At 46.1% G+C, this 14,956-nt stretch overlaps 1 protein-coding gene across 4 annotated transcripts; it reads right to left on the reverse strand.

Annotated features, from left to right (window-relative positions):
* Positions 1-1,809: 1,809 nt before the first annotated feature.
* MSL1 (MSL complex subunit 1) lies at positions 1,810-14,578 on the reverse strand. 4 transcript variants are annotated; one of them, XM_059997030.1, is made up of 10 exons: positions 13,808-13,901; positions 13,188-13,283; positions 10,366-10,589; positions 8,682-9,064; positions 6,732-6,779; positions 6,216-6,280; positions 5,506-5,573; positions 4,987-5,111; positions 4,773-4,845; positions 1,810-4,372 (listed from the first exon to the last, which is right to left on the reverse strand). In XM_059997030.1, exons 3-10 carry the CDS (start codon positions 10,566-10,568, stop codon positions 4,282-4,284), a joined length of 1,056 nt encoding a protein of 351 aa, XP_059853013.1. In that variant the 5' UTR covers positions 10,569-10,589; positions 13,188-13,283; positions 13,808-13,901; the 3' UTR covers positions 1,810-4,281. The 4 variants fall into 4 exon arrangements, with proteins under 4 accessions (XP_059853013.1, XP_059853011.1, XP_059853012.1 ...); XM_059997028.1 differs by having other exon boundaries at positions 13,188-14,578; XM_059997029.1 differs by lacking the exon at positions 6,732-6,779 and having other exon boundaries at positions 13,188-14,578.
* Between the last annotated feature and the right edge of the window lie 378 nt (positions 14,579-14,956).

The following is a 14,956-nucleotide window of genomic DNA, read 5'->3' on the forward strand; positions in this document are numbered from 1 at the left end:
TGCTGCATCAGATTTGTTACACCAGCCCATTTTAAGCTAAAGGGCGGAGGAGAAACCAGTTGTCCGTAGTGAAGCCCGAGGATTTAGTGTTGCAGCACTACAGTGTTTTCCCTTGTATTCTCATTTACTCTTCCCTCTTCAAGTGTCTTCCCACCCCAGCCATCACCTCTCCCAAAGCGCAGGCTGGTATGATGGTAATCTTACCAAGATTTTAGAACCGATTTTAAAAAAGGGAATCATAGGAATGGGCATTTGGTTCAATATCCTGACATGATTTCCTTCTTGTTAAGGGCATGCCAGACGGGTAGATGAGGGAATGCTGAGATTTTGGCAACACATTTTTCAGCAATGAAAAAAATCGGTATATTTGTTTTGTACCATAATAAAAACATATAAGAAGCGTAAGCTATTAGTGCACCTACAGGAGTACACATTTTAATAATACACACCAGAGAAAGGTCACTATCATAGCACAGGATTCTGTCCTGTGTAATGCTTTTACAAATGCTATGGTTAAGGATACTGATGTTTATCAAATTTATAGACAATATGAAACCAGAAGGTATTCTGAATGCCTTCAGAGATATAATCAGGATCCAAACAGATCTCAGCTGGCTAAACAAGTGGTCAAATGTGACAACTTGTAAATACAGCTCCAGAAACCAACTGCCTGAGTTCAAAATGGAGGATGTGTGATCTAATAAGTGTTTACAGAAAGAAAAAAAAAAAAAGACCCAGAGGATCCTATCTATCTCAAAGTAAATTGATATAGTAAAGCTGCCAAGTTTAGTGTCTAAATAAGGAAAGTGATAGTCTGCCACTTTGCCTTTCAGTTGTTTGGTCTGGATTCAATTTTTTTTTTTATAAATTTATTTATTTATTTTTGGCTGCATTGGGTCTTTGTTGCTGCACGTGGGCTTTCTCTAGTTGCGGCGAGCAGGGGCTACTCTCCATTGTGGTTTGCGGGCCTCTCATTGCGGTGGCTTCTCTTGTTGTGGAGCACGGGCTCTAGGGCACAGGCTCAGTAGTTGTGGTGCACGGGGCTTAGTTGCTCCGCAGCATGTGGGATCTTCCCGGACCAGGGCTCAAACCCAAGTCCCCTGCGTTGGCAGGCGGATTCTTAACCACTGCACCACCAGGGAAGCCCCTGGATTCAATTTTTAAATGGACATGAGCAAATCATCCAGAGAACTGAAACATTCAAGATCCTTTCTTTTGAGGAACAATTGTAAAATCTCTGAATGTTAACCATGAAGATTGGGATTGCCACAGCAAACTTTAACTATTTGAGGGACTATGAGGAAAGGAGGAATTGATATTTTTTCATCACCCTAGAAGGCAAAGCAAGAACCAGTGGGCTCGAGTTACAAGAAGTTAGATTTTGTCAACGAGGAAGAATTTTCTAACATTTAGAAAAAAACGTATAAGAGAAAACAAAGTGTTAAAGGAGAAGCTGGACTTCATTTGTCTGGAATGTTGTCAAAGGGAAATCATGTATTGGAGTCAGACTAGATGACCTCTAAGGTCTTTCCAACTGAGGTTTTACTAATTTAGACACCAGGCACCAAGTATCCTATCATCTCTTGTTTTTAAAGTTGCCAATTATGTGTAAGGAAGAACACAGGACAAAGAGGGATGAAACATACATTGTGTTCATACACAAATGGAAGTTAATATCTCATATAAAAGGGAAAATAGTGTTTTTCTATTTTGTGAAAATGGATTTCTTTTTCTAGTCTTTTAAAATATACAAGCAGAATTGTTTAATGCTTCCCAATAAATCTAATAAATTGAAGCAGAAGTTCAAAATTAACAGCCACAATAGTTTATTTACAATTGAACTCTTTATAAGATATTTACAAGACAACCAATTTTACACATCAGAAATGGTATCAAAAGTATGAATTACAACACAGACAACAATATGAAACGGGCATAAAACAAAGCTGAAGTGGACAGACAAGCAATTTCTCTTTTTAATTTATTAACACTAGCTTAAACTTTGTTAAGGAAAGAAACAAAGAACTGTGTTTTAGGAGAACTGCAGGTCCTTCAGTTGAAGATTGAATTTCAGTGTTGTATCCCATGTAGGGAAAAAATAAGACTAATTTTCCCCCCACACTTCAACACACTGTAATTTTGCTCTTGGAACTTTGCTAATCTACTCTCCAACCTCCTTCTCAACAAAACTTCAACATATCCAAATCAAAGGAGAATTGATCTAGAAGAGGGGACAATAAAATAAGAGGTCCTAGGTAGAGGGAGAACCAAGGAAATAGAATCCACTTAAGACTGGCCAGATAGCACCCATGGATTCCTCTTAGTCTAACTCAAGTTCAAAATCTGGGGAGTCTGCTGGATAGGCACAAACATAAAGGCTAAGTTTGCTAATGCATACCCAAATTAGGAGTCTGACAAATGCTGAAAATCAAGAAGAAACTGAGAGGAATCAAGGAATAAAAGAGACACTGACTGGTCTTTTTCTTCTTGGGCACATTATAAAGGAACATAACATAGGTCAGAGTAGGAAAGCCAAACAGCTTGCCATATTAAAATGATGGAGAACAAAGAAAATCTGGCCCAGTTTTTCTAGAAATCTCCTTCCTCTCCTTAAGGTGTGAGATGAGAGCCCCTAGTGGAATAAGTCCTATTTCTCTCTACATTCTTGCTGCAATGAAGTTCACAGCAGGTTCCCTTGTGGAGAGCCCACTCTCCTATGCAGATGGAGTTACAAATGAAAACCCATAGCCACACACACACACACACACACACACAAAGGAGAAATAAGAGCAGCAAGATCATCCAAGAATACTACATGTGCTGCCAGAGTAATTCCTTTAAAAGTCAAACTCAGGGAGCACAGATCAACATCTCACAAAAAGCTTTAGCAGTGGGAGGCCCCTGAGGAACTTTTTTCTTCCCTTCCCACAATGGTATCCCATTCTCTCATGCTCCACTGATGGGCCGGCCACACATCCTACATACCTTGGCTTCTCCTCTAAAAGTGCTAATAATCTGGGGACATATTCTCTTCAAGGATAAAAGCCCCTACCTTCTAGGAGATTAGACCCCTACTTGTTTTCATACAATAGTCCTGAAGACTAAAGAAAGGCAATTCCTATATATTTAAGACCAGAGGTCTTGGCTCTATTTTCCTTCCAGATAGTTACAGGGATCTTACACTGAGACCAAAGTGGCCTGGAGTGCTGTCCTGAAATTCTTTTAACAATATGGGGGTGGGGTGGGAGGTGGGTGGGAGGGGGGAACTAAGATGGTACACATACAAATCTATTTTTACAAAATGAACGGAGAAGCTCATTAGGTACATCTGTTTGTTTCAAGATGTAGACATTTGCCAGCCAAAGGAAGCACATATTTCCACACACACCCCCACCCTCCCTAAATCTCTATCCCACCACCAAGAGCTCAGCTAAAAGGATAAAACCCAACTAAGGAATACTGGAGAAGTGATGTGACACAAAGACATCTATACAGGATCTGGCATGCCATCCCCAAACACCAACGGCTTTTGTTTAGAGCCATGACTGGTCCCAAACTTACCATCCTCATTCTCTTTTCAGAAGATTTTATTCTTTGAGGGGTGGGGGAAGAAATTCAGTTACCCATTAACTAAGAAAATAATCACAGCCAAACATCCCTTCCCACATGGCTATATCACAGGATAGTTTTAAGAGAACTGTCTTTTCAGATATTTATCTACCAACTCCAACCTCTTTTCTACCCTGTGAAGATGACTTGCTTTATCACGTCACTTGTTATTCCTCATCTGGTCCTTAAGCTCATGGTGAGGTTTTTTGTTTTGTTTTGTTTTAGGGTAAAAACCACTATGCTCACACTATAAGGAAGGGTATACCAGGGCAAGAAGAGTGCCATGCAGGCACAGCTCTAAAGGCAGGGGTTGCTTCATCTTCCAAAAGTCTAATGAAGAGAGCCCTTTCACCCTTTTAACATAGGCAAATGTAGAGAAGCAGACCCCTGAAGCTTCCAAATCTGCCATCCTATAGATTTAGCTTGAGAGTTCATTTCCCCAAAAGGGGAAAAGAAATCCCAATCACCCTCCATAATTCACAATTAGCCCAGTGAAAGAGTATTTGTGAAATCAGAGTGATGAAAACAAAATCAAGATCAGGGGAGTATGGAAGGGCATTACCAGCGAATGATAACATACATGAGGACATCGGTCACATATACAGGTCTCTGCCACTCTCTGGGAATGGCATGCTACAACTATCTGAAGACAGAAGGTTCTTGCCAGCACAGCTATTTCCTACATGTCCGATGAGGTGTTTGCTTCTTCTGGATCTCCAACCTGCATCGGCTACGCTCATCCAACCAGGGCAGCTCAAAATTCCTGGCAAAAAAGGATACAGAAATCAACCTGCAAGACTAGAAGAAACTCAGTATGGACATGAGACTAACTCAGAAAAAGACACTATGCCCTTTACCACTCCTAGCCCTGACTCCCAAGTCCCAGGTTTAGATTGTCTTTCCTGCCTCAAAGCCAGAGCAATGGTGTGCTATTAAAGTGATTGAATAATCTATTTCTAATTCAAAAAGCAATCCTCCTAATTCCTGGCTTGGGAATCTTATCACTGCAAAAACTAGTGGCCCAGGCAGCCTCACTTCTGTCAAAGAGCCATGGCTATCCCTAAGCCAGCTATTCCACCTTATATCTAGGCTTTCATGAAGTCTGGAAGGGAGGTGAAGCACAGACTACCTGAGAGAGGAGGGGAAAAAAACTTTATACTTACTGTGGAGTTAGTTTTGGTAATGGTCGTCCAAATGCTACAACAGGCAAGAAGGGGGTAATCATCAAACTTTCAACTACGGAAGAAAGCCAAACGGGACCTTGTTAGTGACACAGATGGAAAATGTCTAGCAACTATACCTGTTCCAAAATACTGCATTCATTCAGAGCAAGTTGTATCCTGGAGCCCTGTACTCTTTTAGATAAACAAAACTTACCATCATCTGGCTCAGGGAAAAATGAGGTAACCTCGGGCTCAGATTCCTGAATTCCTTTCTTTTTATACATTCTGAGCTGCAGTCGCTGTAAAATTCTTTGTTCCCTGATCCTCTGAATATCCCATCTGGGAAAAACAAACCAGACAAACAAAACAAACAAACCCAACATTACTGAAAACCAGCTCTATAAAGGCAACTTACACAATCCAGATGCTAGGGAGATCTCTGCTGAGTCTTCTAGATGGGGGATGGGGGGTGGGGAGGGGTACGGGGGTAAAGAGAACCGCCTGCTTGGTTAGGGAAGAGCTGTATAGGTCTGGCAGTCTAGATCATGTGTTGGTGTTCCCCAGAAGAAAAAGAGGCCAAACGTGTATAACAACAACCACTTCACACTCTGATACTCAACCAATTGAGTAATTGAAAAGTATTAAGAGCTCCAGGGCTCCCCTCAGCATAGATAAGAGAGGTTAGGGTCCTATAGGGCTCAGTTGTCCCCAGAACGGACATCTCCAGCCTCACCTTTTCCTTCTCTTCTCATCCAGCTCCAGTTTTGCATGCCGCTTCGAAAACACACTGTCATCCAGGTTCTGTGTAAAGAATAGCAGCTGATAAGCTACTTATCACCGTGTGACACATGTATACTCATTTCCAGCTTCCAGGAATGTAAAATCTTTCACCTTCAGGTCCCACCTGAGTCTGTGAGTTCTATGGATATCATAGGAACCTCCTGGTAACAAAATCAACAAAACACATACTCCTTTCCCCACCCCTACCCTGTAGAATCTCCATATTCCAAAATCATTTCTATAATTTTCCAAGGTGAAAGTCACATCAAACTGAAACAACCCTTGAGACTGCCACAAACCCTCCCTACCTCTATACTTTATAAGAGTCTGAGTTTAAAGTAAGTATCAAACTTATAAGAGTCAAATGAGGTTGGAATATATAATTCTGTTGCTGAGTGGTACACGCTAACTTTTCTACATAGCATGGAATCTAGCTTTGTTTTGAACATTCCCTAGTTATTTATTTTTTAATAAATCACTTAGCCACTCTGGACCTCAGTTTTCTCATCTATACAACAAAGGAGTTGGACTAGATAATCTCTCAAGTTACCTTCTTGCTTCAAAGTTCTATTTAACCCATCCATACAGTTACAATGACATATTCAAGTAACAGCCCCATTTCTCTCTCTCACTCCCTTCTACTGACAGGTCTTAGGTACCTACCTCCAAAAGGTCTGAAGGATTTGGGTCCCTTAGAGGCTCTACTGAGTGGTCCCTCCAAGAAGGAACTGGAAAGAAAAAAGAAAGAGAGAAAGAAAGGGAGGAGGGGTGGAACCACCCTTAAATCCAAGGTCACACAACCTACTATTCACTAGGACAAGAGATCTCTCCCAGATAAGACAAAGTTACCAAGTGATAGGAATCCATTCTATGGCCTCACCTGAAGCCATATTCAGTGTCCTTGCTACGGTATTAAAAGAACCTAAAATGCCATTGCAGTCTGCCAAACACAGGATCACAAAAAACCCTAAACCAATACCTGACAATTCACATAATGGATGCTATTGCAGTTCCTGAAAAACAACTGAAATTTGTAGTCATTTTGAAGTCTATAGTGTAATCATACACCAAGGAATCTCACTCTCCCCCATCCAACTGATGGGGAATGCAGCTCCCAACCATCCACCATCCCACCACCCCCACCCCAGACCCAGCCAGCACAGTTCCTATTCTACTCACCAGCCAAGACTGAAGTTTCTCCTGCAACACTTGATGGCATCAGACACCCTAAATAATGCAGGAAAGAAGAATCACCTCAGTGTAAAAAGAAAAAAAGCCCATACCCAAAATGGAGGAAAGGATCATCACTGAAGTTCTCACTAGGAAGCCATTTTGGTTTTTTGAGTTGTTCTTTTGAGAATTTCTCTCTGGGGGAGGGGAAGAGGGAACAACAGACAAAAGAAAAGAAAATAAGCCCACCACTTTTTTTTTTACACTGAGACGACTTCTTTTCTTCATTATTTAGGGTGGTTTCCCTGCAACAGTTGATGGCCAAGGATATCAAACCTTAAACTCAGAACATGGCAGGTGAGTAAAAGTTGACCCTATTTTTCAAATAAAAGATCAGTGTTCTCAAAACTTACATATGTAGTCTTCTTAAACAGCTCCCTCCTCCCTCCAAACAAACTACCTTGCTGGTCCAGCCTGAACAACATGCACAAAGACTTTGGCTTCCTTAGAACAAGCCATTGAGACTTCCTCTTGAGATAGGGGCGTCAAGAATAAGGATTCACACGTTTATTCACAACTCAGGGTCCTCAAAGGACTAGGATTCCCCCCAATCAGACTCTTTCTGTACTGCTAGGCCCACAATATTAGACGTGTTTGGAATTTTCTGTACTAGGGCAGAAAGGGTTTTCAAAAATAGCCAGTCACACAGAACAGCTCCGGACTAAGCCATTTCCCAATCCCGGATGGGAAATTGCTTCACGGTTTCTCTTGTTACACAGCATTGCCATGGCAGCAAGAAGGTTAACCATTAAGGATGAACCTGTTCAACTAACTGAACCAACAAAAAACCTGAGCCTAGATCAGGGTCCTGGTCTATCGCATGTACTCAAGTGTAAGGCCTAATGAATTTTAGATAATTAAGAAGAGTAATCTATCTTCCCCACTTAATTTTGTCACCAGAACAGCCAAACAAAGCCTGGAGAATGCTCTTGTCTTACTGGAATGGATTCCCATCCCCATCCCTACTAGGGCAAGACACAGCATCAGAAACTCAGGGCTGTGACTCTATCCAAGGCTTCCCCACCGTCACCCCGGAGCACCCGCTGTGACTGTCACAGACTAACATTACACGATTGAAGGCACATTCCAGTTACTGGTTGATGTAGGAGATAGGGGAGCATCTCTGTGTGGAAGCCATGAAGAAAAAAAAGGGAATGAAGACCAAGGTCCCATACCCCACACCCATCCCAAGCAGCTCAGATATCCCAAGATAGTCCTTATTGTTTGAAAAATAGTTTGTAGACCATTTTATTTAAATATATGAACAACCAATGGGCTACTGCAATCCAAGTAAACTCTTCACATTTAGAACCTTTGTGAAGTATCGTAAGATAAAGTAAGACTGTTGGTCTTTGGCAGATTCCTCCTGCCCCCCAGACCGGGACATAGAGATACAGATAAATGTTTATATAGTTAAAGAGCGGAGGCCCAGGTGAAATTCCCCACCCCAAACTGGCTCCCCAACCCAAAAATTACCATTGGCCCCTGAGAACACCCAAAGACCACCCTCCCAGGTTTCACACAATATCAATTGCAGGAACAGTCGTGCATGGCAAAGTATAAGTTCTATGCATTTCACAGCACAGAAAACCCTTCTTTCAGAGGGCATGCAAGTTGCCGGAGATTACACCCCCAAGTCTGGTGCTCTTGTGATGAGCAACTTACTGGCAAACACATCTCCCAGTGTTGTAAGCAGGCAAATACATTGAGCACATTTTGCTGTAATTCCATCTATTTGCAATGCCTGCACAGTGTCTGTCTCTGGCTGTTAACTTACTCATTCTTGACAGAACTCTGCTTTATTGATTGCACTTTTTTAAAAATGCCAAAGGCATTTTCACACTTGTTAGCTTGACCGCCACCACTAGGGTATAAGAGCAAGTGTTCTCTATGCCTTACTTGCTACAGTCTCCTCCTTCTTTGGAGAGGATTCCCGTAATGGTAACGGTGATGGGGGAGGCTGGTGCCAACGACACAAATACATTTCTGTGGTGGAAAGGTACGGCAAATCTTCTATCTCACTTGAGAAGGCTTTCTCCTTGGGATGGGTGCTGGGTCCCTTCTGGGGAGTCGAGAGTCTTGGCGGGGTGTCCACTGAAGACCGGGGCTTTTCTGGAGTTTCCTGGCTCCTCAATTCACGTTTACAAACAGTTTCAGATAAGGAACCACAGGGTTCCTCTTTAACAGGAGAGTGCTTAGGAGTTTTTGTTTTGACTTTTGAAAATTCAGGAGCCAGCTTTTTAACAGGAATCTTTCTTTCTGTACTTCCAAATGGGGATTTCCTATTAGATAGGGAAGAAAACATTATAGAATTTATTGACTCTTGAATAAAATCTAATTTGATTACATTTTGGGGCAAGAGAACTAGCTTGCTTCAAAATAACCAGTATTCAAGTATCTAAATATCTGCGTTCATTTGGCTGTCATGAGCAGGAACAGCTTCATGCTTAACAGTATATATAATAGGCCCTTAGTAAATGTTTGTTGAACAAGTGAGTTTCCATGCTTAAGAACCTCTACTAGTATCCTACTGCCTACTAAATCTAAAAAGGTCCCTATTTTATTCAAGATCCTTTAGCTGGGGCTTCCCTGGTGGCGCAGTGGTTGAGGGTCTGCCTGCTGATGCAGGGGACACGGGTTCGTGCCCGGGTCCAGGAAGATCCCACATGCCGCGAAGCGGCTGGGCCCGTGAGCCATGGCCACTGAGCTTGCGCGTCCGGAGCCTGTGCTCCGCAACGGGAGAGGCCACAACAGTGAGAGGCCCGCGTACCGCAAAAAAAAAAAAAAAAAAAAAAAAAAAAAGACCCTTTAGCTAACATTAGAGGCCTCTACTTTGTGGCCTGTTTCATTCCTGTCAGCCAGAGACCAGTCTCTTATTCTACCCCTCCAAACCTACACCATGTTAATTACAATCTCTGTTTCTTTTTTCTTGCTATCTTCTGGCTCTCTTTCTCCCACCAGTCTACACACACACACACACACACACACACACACACACACACTCTTCTAGGATGCCATCTCCTCTCCTTTTTACCAATCTAAATTCTATACTTCTTTTTCAAGATCCATCTCCTCCTTAAAGTTTCACTATTTTAACGCACAATAATCTTTAATCTCTGAATAGTTTGTATCACTGTTGTCTATCTGCATATTTTATTGCAGTTGAATTCTGAGTTTTCAAAACTTATGCCATCCTTATAGCTAGACTAATCTCTTCGAGTCCAAGGACACTTAGAGCTTACATTTTAATGTCTACCAGTGCCTGATGCAATGAAGGAATTTAACGCTTCCTAACTTGAAGTGAAGGGCTATAGTTTTCTTTAAGAAACTCAGCTGTCACATTTGTTGCCCATTCTCTTTATGATGTACTCTGCATTCTGTAGTTACTACAGTGACCAAAATGTTCCTAACAGACGTACATAGTCTGCGCAAGAATGTTTCAAGACAGTTTCTCAGCACAGAAGACCTCATGATTCAAGATATAGTTCTATTAAAACAAATTCATAAGTCCTAATCCCTTACTCTCAGTCACTGGAAACAGGTGACCTCATGTCCAGACAGTGTAACAAAGTTATCAGCACACCTTTTGTGTCCCTTTCCACTCCGCCCACAGGAGAAAGGCTTGGGAGGCAGAGTCTGGGATGTCTCGGAAAGCTCCGGCTGGCACTCCAGTTTAATTTTCTCGGATATCTCCGTTTCCTCTCTCTCTTCAGTTTCATAGCCCTGAAACAGCTTGTGCCTTTCCTTCTCGTTATCCTTCTTTACCAGCTGCATCCGCCTTTCCATACGTTCAATCCGAGCAAGGAGCTAAAAGAGAGAATGGCAAAATGCAGACTTAAAAAACAAAAAAATTAAACACAGGTGCTTAGCCCTATTTGCGAATCAGTATGGTCTTCTGCCTCTTTCCATGAACCATAGCAATTCAACTTATTTTTAACAGGCAGACATTAATCTGAATAGATTTTCTTAAACACAATAGAGAAGACAAGGTACACTGCTTGATTTTAGGGGCTAAACTAGTTGGGGAGGGGCATGGGGGAATTTGTACTTCATTCTTCTGAAAGAAAATCCTCTTCACTGGGAGGGGCCACAACATGCCTTTTAAATGGCATGGTCTCTGCTACTGCTAACCATGTGGCTCCAAGTCAGTTTGGGAGTTTCCAGAATTAACCTTAATGTTCTTTTAGGAGGCCCTAAGGTTCTCCAAACCCTATCCTCTCTACTTCCACTCCAAAACACTATACACAAGGACAAAGTCCAGACAGTACATTGAGAAGGAATTAAAAGCTCACACAATCACAGTGCCACTAGGGATTGCAGTGTTATTTGAAGGCGGGTGGGGTGGGGGTGGGGAAGTGCCACCTAAATAATGAACACTCAATTTGGAAGAATTATAAAAGAACCAGTACCCATAAATCCCATCAATCATCAAATATACATATTGCTTTGCATTTGAGATAACAAAAAAATTATACCTATTTGTCTGAATATTGAAAACAAAGTCTTTTAATTCTAGTTAAAGGGAGGACCACATAATCAAACAGAAAATGGAAGTCTATTATCATTGAAAAGTTCACATTAAAATGTTCTGAGAAAAGATGCCAAATGTGCTACTTACACCCTATAATAAGAATTTTATTTGGGTTAGACTGTGATATTAATGTTGACTTCATTACATCCACTTAGCTGCACAGATTTCATGAGAGGCCAAACAACAACTGGAATAAGAGAAACAAGCTTAAGCATCGCTAAGACTGCAATACACAACAGAGGCAATGAATGCCAAGTTCAGACTGACACTCTATCCTTAACTCACCCCGCTTTTCCTGCCTAGGAAAGTCTGCAAAGGGGCCATTACCTCAGGTACTGAACAGAAACCTCCACAATCAGCAGAGAGCCCCCCTGTCAGCCACATTCTCATTTCATCTTCTGTTTTGATTCACAGCCTTAACATTACTTAAACACGGTTTATGGGTGACATTTCCTTGATTTCTTCTCCTTCACTGGTCGTTCTCTTCCCGCCTCCCCCCCCCAAATAAGGACACGATGTGTTGTAATTACAGTACCATCACACCCCTAGACTGCAGTACAGTAGCTGAGCAGTGCCACCTCCATGTTGAGTAACTTCCACAAATCAACACCATGAGATATTTTAATGAGACCGGCCCCAGCTCCCATTCCACCTTGCAGAATGCATTCTCCAATAAAACAGTCGCTGCCTGGAGAGATTCATTTGGAAAGCAAACAAAATGAACAGCCCTCTGCTCTCCTGCTCAGCCCTTGGCGCACACAACGCCAGAGAGGGAGAGGGAGGGAGAGAGGGAGAGAGGGAGAGAGGGAGAGAGGGAGAGAGGGAGAGAGGGAGAGGGAGAGAGAGAGAGAGAGAGAGAGAGAGAGAGAGAGAGGGAGAGGGAGAGGGAGAGGGAGAGGGAGAGGGAGAGGGAGGGAGAGAGAGAGACTGCTGCAGCCTGAACACAACAATTGTAGAAACCATGTTTATTTTTAGGCAGCTGTAAGGTATGCTAGCACAGTAATATCCCACCACCACAGCTTTCCTGATATCTGGAGGAATATGTTTTAACACATAAGGTGCCCTTAACTACTGCTGCAGTAAAAATAACCCTATATAGTCGTGCTCCTCAGAAGTACAAAGAAATAATAAATGACTTCCCTACTACCCTAAGATTCTAATATAGGGGAAAAAATTTTGGTCTACTTAATACATTTAATAAGCTTAATTTCCCCTGATGCCTTAAAAACCTCCCAGCCTCTAAACACCATGCTCATACAAGGAAGCTGGTTAGCAGGTCATGTTTTATAACTCAGATTCCTATGAAAAACTGTCTGAAATCAAAGGTGATGATTCTCTTAATATCATTTTAAAAAGCTGTAATAGGGTTCCACTGTGAATCACCTCGACCCCTCTGCCAATTAAAAGGCCTACTACTCTGTCTAAAGATGCTACAGCAGTGCTTAGAGCAACAGCTGCTATGGCCCTCTCCTCCAGAATACATTTATAACGCAAAGCTCTTTAAGTTAACCCCTTCCATAAAGCCACCACATATGTATCCCACCTTTTCATTTTTCAACCCCTCACAAATCAGGTCTTTTCCCACTCTAAACGTCTTTCCCACACGTCTGGGGCTGTCATTTTAAATTAACCCTTTGGCACCTGAAACTTCCCCTCCCCCTCCCCCTGGGAGGTTGCCCTTTAACCCCTCCCTCCAACCCAACGTGTGTCTGTGGGCCTGGCTCCCAAGGACCCGTTAACTAAGAAGACTCCTATGTTGGTGGCCAACCTCCTTACCCCTAACCTAGGGATACCTTAACCTCCTACAGCCCCCTTCCCCCGAGCATGCGCACAACTCGCTCCTAGTCCCGAACGCAGATTAACCCCTCCCGTACCGTGTCTCTCTCTGACTTCAGCTCCTCGATCTCCTTCTCCTTGGCCTGCAGCTGCTGCTGCTGCTGTTCGATGAGGTCCAATTGCAGCAGAAGGATCTGTTTGAGGCAGGCGGCCTGACTGGAGGCTCCCGAGCCGCCGCCACCCCCGAGAGGGCTCTTCCTCGTACTCTTCCATCGGCCCTCGCTGGCCGCCAGGGTTCCGGCGGCGGCGGTGGGCGCGAGGGGTGGCGGCCCGGGCAGAGGTAGTGGTGGGGGTCCCGCCGGGTCCGAGGCGGTGGCACCTGGGGGAGCCGCCCCACCCTTGTCCCCAGCCCAGGGCGTAGGCTCTTTGGCCGCCGCCACGAGAGAGCCCGTCTGAATGGGCAGCACCGCCTGATACTTGGGTCGGGGACTGCAGCCGGCTCCGGCTGCCGCTGGCTCCCCCCCAATGCCAGCTTGTTTGGTGGCCGGGGGCGGACAGGGCAAGGGCACCGAGCCGCCCCAGCTCTCTTCCTGCTGCCCGGGGGCCGCCCCGGCCGGGAGTAACAAGCCCCGGCCCTTGCCGCCGCAGCCGGCCGGGGAGGGCGCAGGGCTCCCGCCCTGGGAGGAGGCCAGCGGAGGCCCCGGCTCCTTGAGCTTACGGTGCCGGGGGAGGAAGTGGGCTTCGGCCGCCCCGGGCTCGTCCTCGGGCCCGCCCAGCGCCGCAGCTCGCTCGTAGTCCAGTCGCTGCTCAGGGTTGCCGCCGGCAGGGGCCGCGGCCGCCTTGAACACTGCGGATCTCATGGTCATAGTGGTCCGGAGCAGCGCCGGGGACCGAAACGGAGGAGGGGGTGGGGAAGGGGTGAGGTGCGGGGGGTCGAGGACGGAGGAGGGGGAGGGGAGTTTGGCGGGCTCGCCTCAGCAGCGCGGCAGCAGGCCTTGGCTAGCGCGGCTCCTCCGGGGCCCGGGCGCCATCCCGCCGGCGTGCGGAGAAGTGGAGGCCGCGGCTGAGGCCCGCCGCCGGCCCATGGGGGCCTCGCCGCCGCCTCTGCTGCCGCCGCCGCCGCCTTCGCCTCAGAGGCAGGAGCTCGCACCCAGCCGCCCCCGAGCTCATCCCCGGAGCTCGCTTCGGCCCCCCCTGGCCCGGCCGGGCCCGCCTCGTCTCCCCACCCCACACACCCCCTTCCCCGCCCCGGCCCCCCGCCCCGGAGCTCGCCTCAGCCGCCCCGAGCCTCCATTTTCCCCCCCCTCCTCCTCAGGAGGGGGTGGGAGGGATGGGTCCGCCCAAAGCCCTCCTACTCCGGGAGGGGGTCTGTCGCCTCCCCCGCGGGTCTCCGGGCTCGGGGTCCCCCTCCCCCACAGTCACCCCCGGCGCCTCAGCGTTTCCCTTTAAAAAAAACGGAGCCGCTCGGAGCCGCCACAACCGCAGCCGCCGCCGACCGGAGGGCGCATGCGCCGGGAGGGAAGCGGGCGGGAGCGAACCGGGAGCGGAGAGGAGGGAGGCGGGCCGCGCTATTGTGAAAGGGGCCGCAGCCGCCTCGAGGAAGGCGGGCAAGGGGCCACGGGGGCCCCGGGCGCGGGGGGCCGGCGAGGGGAGGCCGGGGATGAGGGGCGAGGACCGAGGAGCCCGCGGAGCGGCGGGGTGAAGGTGGGCTGCCGGGGGAGGGGCAAGCCGGGGGAGGGTCAGGAGGAGTGAAGAAAGGGCTGGGGCCAGGACGGGTAGAAGGCGAATGCGGAGGCTCCTCGGAAGAGAGGAGCGTGAGAGAATGGAGTTGAGAGGAAGGAAGGGCTCTTCGGGAGGCAGATGCGCC

Source organism: Delphinus delphis, chromosome 19 (genome assembly GCF_949987515.2).
Source record: "Delphinus delphis chromosome 19, mDelDel1.2, whole genome shotgun sequence".
Classification (NCBI taxonomy): domain Eukaryota; kingdom Metazoa; phylum Chordata; class Mammalia; order Artiodactyla; family Delphinidae; genus Delphinus; species Delphinus delphis.